The sequence below is a fragment of the Salmo salar genome, chromosome 04 (assembly GCF_965601325.2).
Source record: "Salmo salar chromosome 04, fSalSal1, whole genome shotgun sequence".
NCBI lineage: Eukaryota > Metazoa > Chordata > Actinopteri > Salmoniformes > Salmonidae > Salmo > Salmo salar.
Genome location: NC_138294.1, coordinates 95,006,987 through 95,016,606, shown reverse-complemented (window position 1 = coordinate 95,016,606; position 9,620 = coordinate 95,006,987). Strand labels below are relative to the sequence as shown.

Below are 9,620 nucleotides of genomic sequence, written 5' to 3'. Positions count from 1 at the left end.
AGATGTACAGTACTATACAGTATTCAGATGTATAGTATTACTATACATTATTCAGATGTACAGTATTACTATAGAGTAATAAGATGTACAGTACTACTATACAGTATTCTGATGTACAGTACTACAATTCAGATGTACAGTAGTACTATACAGTATTCAGATGTACAGTATTACTATACAGTATTCAGATGTACAGTATTACTATGCAGTAATCAGATGTACAGTATCACTATACAGTATTCAGATGTACAGTATTACTATACAGTATTCAGGTGTACAGTACTATACAGTATTCAGGTATACAGTACTATACAGTATTCAGGTGTACAGTACTACTATACAGTATTTAGGTATACAGTAGTACTATACAGTATTCAGGTGTACAGTAGTACTATACAGTATTCAGGTGTACAGTAGTACTATACAGTATTCAGGTGTACAGTACTATACAGTATTCAGGTGTACTGTAGTACTATACAGTATTCAGGTGTACAGTAGTACTATACAGTATTCAGGTGTACAGTAGTACTATACAGTATTCAGGTATACAGTAGTACTATACAGTATTCAGGTGTACAGTAGTACTATACAGTATTCAGGTGTACAGTACTATACAGTATTCAGGTATACAGTAGTACTATACAGTATTCAGGTGTACAGTACTATACAGTATTCAGGTGTACAGTAGTACTATACAGTATTCAGGTGTACAGTACTATACAGTATTCAGGTGTACAGTACTATACAGTATTCAGGTATACAGTACTATACAGTATTCAGGTATACAGTACTATACAGTATTCAGGTATAAAGTAGTACTATACAGTATTCAGGTATACAGTACTATACAGTATTCAGGTGTACAGTAGTACTATACAGTATTCAGGTGTACAGTAGTACTATACAGCATTCAGGTGTACAGTAGTACTATACAGTATTCAGGTATACAGTACTATACAGTATTCAGGTATACAGTACTATACAGTATTCAGGTATACAGTAGTACTATACAGTATTCAGGTATACAGTAGTACTATAAAGTATTCAGGTATACAGTACTATACAGTATTCAGGTGTACAGTAGTACTATACAGTGTACAGTAGTACTATACAGTATTCAGGTGTACAGTAGTACTATACAGTGTACAGTAGTACTATACAGTATTCAGGTGTACAGTAGTACTATACAGTATTCAGGTATACAGTACTATACAGTATTCAGGTATACAGTACTATACAGTATTCAGGTGTACAGTACTATACAGTATTCAGGTATACAGTACTATACAGTATTCAGGTATACAGTAGTACTATACAGTATTCAGGTATACAGTAGTACTATAAAGGCTGTGTCTGTTTAAACGTCCAGATATTCAGTTTATATTCTGTTTTAACAAGTTGTTTATGGTCCAGGACCAGAGTTAGTCTGAGTCTGTAAACACCCAGCCCACAGTCTCTCTCTGATAGAATGGCCACTGTGTCCTGTCCTCTCCCCCCAGGCGGCGTGGATTTCTGGGTAAGATGATGATGATGATGTCAGTGTTCTTGCTGGTGCTCTACTTTACCACACAGATCTCAGGTGAGACAGACCTCGGGACCTCTAATCTTTCACCCCTGACCTTTCAACATCTGACCCTTGACCTTTCACCTCTCCACCTCTCACCGCTCCAAACTCTCTTCTTTCCCCTTTATCATCCACCTCTCAGCCTCAGGTGACTCTACACTCTACACCCTCTCCCTCCCCCTCTCTCTTCCTCCCTCATCCTCCCTCCCTTCCATCTCCCTCTCTCTTCTTTCCCCTTTATCATCCACCTCTCAGCCTCAGGTGACTCTACACTCTACACCCTCTCCCTCCCCCTCTCTCTTCCTCCCTCATCCTCCCTCCCTTCCATCTCCCTCTCTCTTCTTTCCCCTTTATCATCCACCTCTCAGCCTCAGGTGACTCTACACTCTACACCTTATTAATTACCCTCTCCCTCCCCCTCTCTCTTCCTCCCTCATCCTCCCTCCCTTCCGTCTCCCTCTCTCTTCTCCCTCCCCAGGGTTAGAGGTGAAGTCAGTCCCAGAAGTCAGTGGAGGGTTTGTCCACACAGAGCTGGAGAAGACAGTGTCTCTGACCTGTCTTTCTGAGCCCCAGGACGCAGAGCTGGTGTGGCTGAGGAACGGTCAGCTGATCAGCGTCGCAGCGGGCAACACCCGGGGTAGCAGCAGGCTCTGCGTCACGCCCGTAAACCACCTCGACCACGCCGCCATCTTTACCTGCCAGATGAAGAACAACGCCAGCGTTAACGCCTCAGTCCAGCTGGAGGTCACCTGTGGGTCTCTCTCTCTCTCTCTCTCTCTCTCTCTCTCTCTGTCTCTCTCTCTCTCTCTCTCTCTGTCTCTCTCTCTGTCTCTCTCTCTGTCTCTCTCTCTCTGTCTCTCTCTCTGTCTCTCTCTCTCTCTCACTGTCTCTCTCTCTGTCTCTCTCTCTCTCTCTGTCTCTCTCTCTCTCTCTCTCTCACTGTCTCTCTCTCTCTCTCTCTCTCACTGTCTCTCTCTCGCTCTCTCTCTCACTGTCTCTCTCTCTCTCTCTCTCACACACACACATATAAACTTCTCCATGGTCACCTTCCAACTATCTCAATAGTTAATAACTTTATCTTCCCTTTTAACGGTCTGCATTTTAAACTCTAATCGTTGACCCGTTATTACCACTGACCCCTAGCCTGTGCTCCCTAGACGCCCCGTTGCATTCTGGGAAGGAGGAGGTGTCGGTGGAGGAGACTAGGGAGCTGGAATTGTCATGTGACGTCTTCGCCAACCCCCCCGTCTTGGTGTCATGGCAACGGCACGGAGACCCCATCGACCTATCAGAGGGCAGCTTCCTACTGACCAACGACGGCTTTATGTCTCGTCTGAAGGTGGCGCGGGTGAACAGGGCTGTACACCAAGGTCCCTACAGCTGTGTGACGTCATCGCCCATTTACCCAAATCGCACCAAAGCTTTTGAAGTCACCGTCACAGGTCAGGGAAGGGTCGCGCTCCCACAATGCAACACACTTACTTCTCTGCATTTACCGCAGACCTGAATTCCTTTCTTTCTCTCCTGATGTCCTCTCATCATGTTTTCTCCTCTCCTCTGCCTCTCTCCTCTCCTCTCCTCTCCTCTCCTCTCCTCTCCTCTCCTCTCCTCTCCTCTCCTCTCCTCTCCTCTCCTCTCCTCTCCTCTCCTCTCCTCTGCCTCCTCTCCTCTCCTCTCCTCTCCTCTCCTCTCCTCTCCTCTCCTCTCCTCTCCTCTCCTCTCCTCTCCTCTCCTCTCCTCTCCTCTCCTCTCCTCTCCTCTCCTCTCCTCTGCGTCTGCCTCTGCCTCTGCCTCTGCCTCTTCCTCTCCCCTGCCTCGTCTTTCCTCCCATCTGCCTCTCCTCTCTCTAGACAAGACCCTTCAGTTCCAGACAGACCTGATCTTTCCCATGATAGCAGGCCTGGTGGTGATAGGCTGTACCACATTGCTTGCCATCATCTCTCGCTGGAAGTGGATCACACAGGTAACACAGAAACACACACATGCTTGTTTTACTATCCTTGTGGGAACCAAACAATTGATTTACATTCAAAATCCGATTTTCCCTAACGCTAAACCTAATCCTAACCTTAACCCCAAATGCCTAACCCTAATTGTAACCCTAATTGTAATCCTAACCCTAAACTTAAAATAACCTTTTTCCTTGTGACAATCGGATTCTGTTTCCTGTTTCCTCACAGTGCTACAAGTAGGAGGATCTGAGCCCGCCACACCTCCGACCACAGCCAATAAGATCAGAGAATATGGCCATGAATCCACTCCATTGGACAGAGGAAAACCATGAGGGGTTCTATCCTGATGAATAGCTGTTGGGATGTACTGTATATCTGATTTCATTGATATAATCTATTGGATTTGTGATATGAAAATATTGTATTTCTACTTCAAATTAAAGAGAAACTCATTCATATATTTTACCCAGTCTGTTCGATATCGTACTGTGTTGCTGATGTGCTGTCTTCGGATAGTTGTGGAGGGGCCAGAGTGGTGCTCTGTAGGGGCTAGAGTGGTGCTCTGGTGGGACTAGAGTGGTGCTCTGGTGGGACTAGAGTGGTGATCTGGAGGGGCCAGAGTGCTGCTCTGTAGGGGCCAGAGTGGTGCTCTGGTGGGGCCAGAGTGGTGCTCTGCAGGGGCCAGAGTGGTGCTCTGGTGGGGCCAGAGTGGTGCTCTGGAGGGGCCAGAGTGGTGCTCTGATGGGGCCAGAGTGGTGCTCTGTAGGGGCCAGAGTGGTGCTCTGGTGGGGCCAGAGTGGGGCTCTGTAGGGGCCAGAGTGGTGCTCTGTAGGGCCCAGAGTGGTGCTCTGTAGGGCCCAGAGTGGTGCTCTGTAGGGCCCAGAGTGGTGCTCTGTAGGGGCCAGAGTGGTGCTCTGTAGGGGAGGGGGCCGAGGGGAGGTGGTGCTCTAGGACTGGGGTATAGCAGCCAGGGTTATTTGTACCAGGCTAGATAGGACTGGGGTGGTGAATTAGATGAGTGCTGCTCTGTGGTGAAGTAAAGTGTGGTTTCTCTGTGTTCCAGGCTAGCAAGGCTGAACTGTGACCTCTGAGTCAGACAGACGGTGTTCTTCCTGTCACCATTTCATCTGTCTAGCTCGTTAAAACACTGTTAAACATTTACTGCCACTGAGCCAAAGGGACAGGGACACACACACACACGCACAGACAGACAGACAGACAGACAGACAGACAGACAGACAGACAGACAGACAGACAGACAGACAGACAGACAGACAGACAGACAGACACACACACACGCACAGACAGACAGACAGACAGACAGACACACACACACACGCACAGACAGACAGACAGACAGACACACACACACACACACACACGCACAGACAGACAGACAGACAGACAGACAGACAGACAGACAGACAGACAGACAGACAGACAGACAGACACACACACACACACACACACACACACACACACACACACACACACACACACACACACACACACACACACACACACACACACACACACACACACACACCTTATATAAAAGGTTATTGCATTATCAAGGACGTGGCTGGTTGAGAACTCTTTAAAATAACACATTTATTGGGTTCACATAAAACAATGTGAAATCTGTTACTTTGATAATAAACGGCTGGGTTCCAACAGGTTACTGCTTATGAGATGTCAGACACACACTGTCATAGGCGTCGGAAGGATTGGACCAAGGTGCAGCGTGTTGAGAGCTCGTCTTCTTTTATTTTATTAAAGTGAAAACAAAATAAACAAACGACACACAACAGTTCCGTAAGGTAACGTACGAAAAACAACCACAAACCCATAGGAAAAAAAACTGGCTGCCTAAGTATGGCCTCCAATCAGAGACAACGAAAGACACCTGCCTCTGATTGGAAACCATACTCGGCCACAACATAGAAAAAGAAACATAGAAAATGAAAACTAGAACAAATCCCCTCTAAATAAACCAAACCCTCAAAACACACAGAAACAACACCCCCTGCCACGCCCTGACCGTACTACAATGACAAATGACCCCTTTTACTGGTCAGGACGTGACACACACACGATTTAAAACCATAATTTCTCTGATAAGTGACCCGTAACACCCCAGATGCGTCTATTGTATTATCAGTTGTACTGGTAGGCTTGCTGTATTTTATAATGAAATATTTTAGGTCCATTTATGGGGAAACAGTTGGGAGGCAGATATGAAAACAAACGTTTCTAATAATAATTTCTGGGTAACAACGAAGCACCTGTTGTAGATTTCAATTAAAAAGGGAAGAAAATACATTTTAGTAAAAAATATATTTCTCAAGAAGGAATTTAGCTAAGTCTATCTGTGAATGGTGTAAGTGGGAAGGGGGAAACCCGAAAACTAGCTCTCATTGGCTTAGAGGTTTGGAACTGTCTTTATTATTGGTCTATTTACCTCTTCACTATAAGGGGCACTATTTTCACGGCCGGATGAAAAAAACGTACCCGATTTAATCTGGTCACTACTCTTGCCCAGAAACTAGAATATGCATATAATTGGTAGATTTGGATAGAAAACACGCTAAAGTTTCTAAAACTGTTTGAATGGTGTCTGTGAGTATAACAGAACGCATATGGCAGGCAGAAACCTGAGAAGATGTCAACCAGGAAGTGGCCTGTCAGCCAATTTGTTGTCCTTTTTTTGCATCTCTATCGAATTTACACCATCTAAGCTGTTACGTGACACTTTCTAAGGCTTCCATTGGCTCTCTAAAGCCACCAGAAAGTGGATTGGGGCGTCATCTTTCATTACCTTTGCTGTTCTTCGTCAGAATGCACTCCCAGGACTTCTACTTCAACAACAAATGTTGTTTTGGTTCCAAATAATCCATAGTTATATCCAAATACCGGCGTTTTGTTCGTGCGTTCAGGTCATAATCCAAACAGTGACGCGCGAGCGCATTTCGTGACAAAAAATTTCTAAATGTACCTTTACTGTACTTAGAAGCATGTCAAACGCTGTTTAAAATCAATTTTTATGCTATATTTCTCATAAAGTAGCGATAATATTCCAACCGGACAATGTTGTATTCATTCAAACGAGAGAAAGAAAAAAATGGTGATCTCTCATGCACGCGACTTTGTCCTCAGGCAGACCACTGACAAACAGAGCTCCTATACTTTGCCCAGAGAAAGATGACGCCCCAATCCACTCTCTGACGGCTTAAGAGAGCCGGTTTAATTGTAATTTCTTTGTCAACAATCTACACAAAATACTCTGTATTGTCAAAGAGGAAGCACAACACTTGCTAGAAGGCAGGGCGTGAACTACTGCGGTACCACGCGGGGGCCACCACCCGTCAACAGTTTGGACACACCTACTCATTCAAGGCTTTTTCTTTATTTTTACTATTTTCTACATTTTAGAGTAATAGGGAAGACATGAACACTATGAAATAACACATATGGAATCATGTAGTAACCAAAAAACTGTTAAACAAATCAAAATATATTTTATATTTGAGATTCTTCAAAGTAGCCACCCTTTGTCTTGATGACAGCTTTGCACAGTCTTGGCATTCTCTCAACCAGCTTGATGAAGTAGTCACCTGGAATGCATTTCAATTAACAGGTGTGCCTTGTTGAAAGTAAATTTGTGGAATTTCGTTGCTTCTTAACCCTTGTGTGGGTCGGTCGTGGGACCCATTTTGAATGTTTACTAAAAGAAAAATGACACAGTTAATAATTTTTTCAACCTGAGACTCATAGGCCTTGGCTCGTATTCTGTGAAGAACGTGAAATAACACATTCCATTGAGTGGACCCCCCTACACATTTATATTACATATGTGGTGTTCTGGTCCACTGGATCCCCCTACACATTTATATTACATATGTGGTGTTCTGGTCCACTGGACCCCCCTACACATTTATATTACATATGTGGTGTTCTGGTCCACTGGACCCCCCTACACATTTATATTACATATGTGGTGTTCTGGTCCACTGGACCCCCCTACACATTTATATTACATATGTGGTGTTCTGGTCCACTGGACCCCCCTACACATTTATATTACATATGTGGTGTTCTGGTCCACTGGACCCCCCTACACATTTATATTACATATGTGGTGTTCTGGTCCACTGGACCCCCCTACACATTTATATTACATATGTGGTGTTCTGGTCCACTGGACCCCCCTACACATTTATATTACATATGTGGTGTTCTGGTCCACTGGACCCCCCCTACACATTTATATTACGTATGTGGTGTTCTGGTCCACTGGACCCCCCTACACATTTATATTACGTATGTGGTGTTCTGGTCCACTGGACCCCCCTACACATTTATATTACGTATGTGGTGTTCTGGTCCACTGGACCCCCCTACACATTTATATTACGTATGTGGTGTTCTGGTCCACTGGACCCCCCTACACATTTATATTACGTATGTGGTGTTCTGGTCCACTGGACCCCCCTACACATTTATATTACGTATGTGGTGTTCTGGTCCACTGGACCCCCCTACACATTTATATTACATATGTGGTGTTCTGGTCCACTGGACCCCCCAACACATTTATATTACGTATGTGGTGTTCTGGTCCACTGGACCCCCCTACACATTTATATTACGTATGTGGTGTTCTGGTCCACTGGACCCCCCTACACATTTATATTACGTATGTGGTGTTCTGGTCCACTGGACCCCCCTACACATTTATATTACGTATGTGGTGTTCTGGTCCACTGGACCCCCCTACACATTTATATTACGTATGTGGTGTTCTGGTCCACTGGACCCCCCTACACATTTATATTACGTATGTGGTGTTCTGGTCCACTGGACCCCCCTACACATTTATATTACGTATGTGGTGTTCTGGTCCACTGGACCCCCCTACACATTTATATTACGTATGTGGTGTTCTGGTCCACTGGACCCCCCTACACATTTATATTACGTATGTGGTGTTCTGGTCCACTGGACCCCCCTACACATTTATATTACGTATGTGGTGTTCTGGTCCACTGGACCCCCCTACACATTTATATTACGTATGTGGTGTTCTGGTCCACTGGACCCCCCTACACATTTATATTACGTATGTGGTGTTCTGGTCCACTGGACCCCCCTACACATTTATATTACGTATGTGGTGTTCTGGTCCACTGGACCCCCCTACACATTTATATTACGTATGTGGTGTTCTGGTCCACTGGACCCCCCTACACATTTATATTACGTATGTGGTGTTCTGGTCCACTGGACCCCCCTACACATTTATATTACGTATGTGGTGTTCTGGTCCACTGGACCCCCCTACACATTTATATTACGTATGTGGTGTTCTGGTCCACTGGACCCCCCTACACATTTATATTACGTATGTGGTGTTCTGGTCCACTGGACCCCCCTACACATTTATATTACGTATGTGGTGTTCTGGTCCACTGGACCCCCCTACACATTTATATTACGTATGTGGTGTTCTGGTCCACTGGACCCCCCTACACATTTATATTACGTATGTGGTGTTCTGGTCCACTGGACCCCCCTACACATTTATATTACGTATGTGGTGTTCTGGTCCACTGGACCCCCCTACACATTTATATTACGTATGTGGTGTTCTGGTCCACTGGACCCCCCTACACATTTATATTACATATGTGGTGTTCTGGTCCACTGGACCCCCCTACACATTTATATTACATATGTGGTGTTCTGGTCCACTGGACCCCCCTACACATTTATATTACATATGTGGTGTTCTGGTCCACTGGACCCCCCTACACATTTATATTACATATGTGGTGTTCTGGTCCACTGGACCCCCCTACACATTTATATTACATATGTGGTGTTCTGGTCCACTGGACCCCCCTACACATTTATATTACATATGTGGTGTTCTGGTCCACTGGACCCCCCTACACATTTATATTACATATGTGGTGTTCTGGTCCACTGGACCCCCCTACACATTTATATTACATATGTGGTGTTCTGGTCCACTGGACCCCCCTACACATTTATATTACATATGTGGTGTTCTGGTCCACTGGACCCCCCTACACATTTATATT

The 9,620-nt window shown here is 45.0% G+C and overlaps 1 protein-coding gene across 3 annotated transcripts in view; it reads left to right on the top strand.

The window, feature by feature from the left end:
- tmigd1 (transmembrane and immunoglobulin domain containing 1) overlaps positions 1–3,981 on the top strand; it is a 5,876-nt gene extending 1,895 nt beyond the window's left edge. For all 3 annotated transcript variants that reach the window (XM_014185844.3, XM_082974835.1, XM_082974836.1), the window contains 5 exons: positions 1,500–1,579; positions 2,043–2,315; positions 2,722–3,006; positions 3,415–3,527; positions 3,745–3,981. In XM_014185844.3, the coding sequence (XP_014041319.2) occupies positions 1,522–1,579; positions 2,043–2,315; positions 2,722–3,006; positions 3,415–3,527; positions 3,745–3,756 (741 nt within the window). In that variant the 5' untranslated portion in view covers positions 1,500–1,521 and the 3' untranslated portion in view covers positions 3,757–3,981. The remainder of the gene's footprint in view (positions 1–1,499; positions 1,580–2,042; positions 2,316–2,721; positions 3,007–3,414; positions 3,528–3,744) is intronic.
- Positions 3,982–9,620: the final 5,639 nt, after the last annotated feature.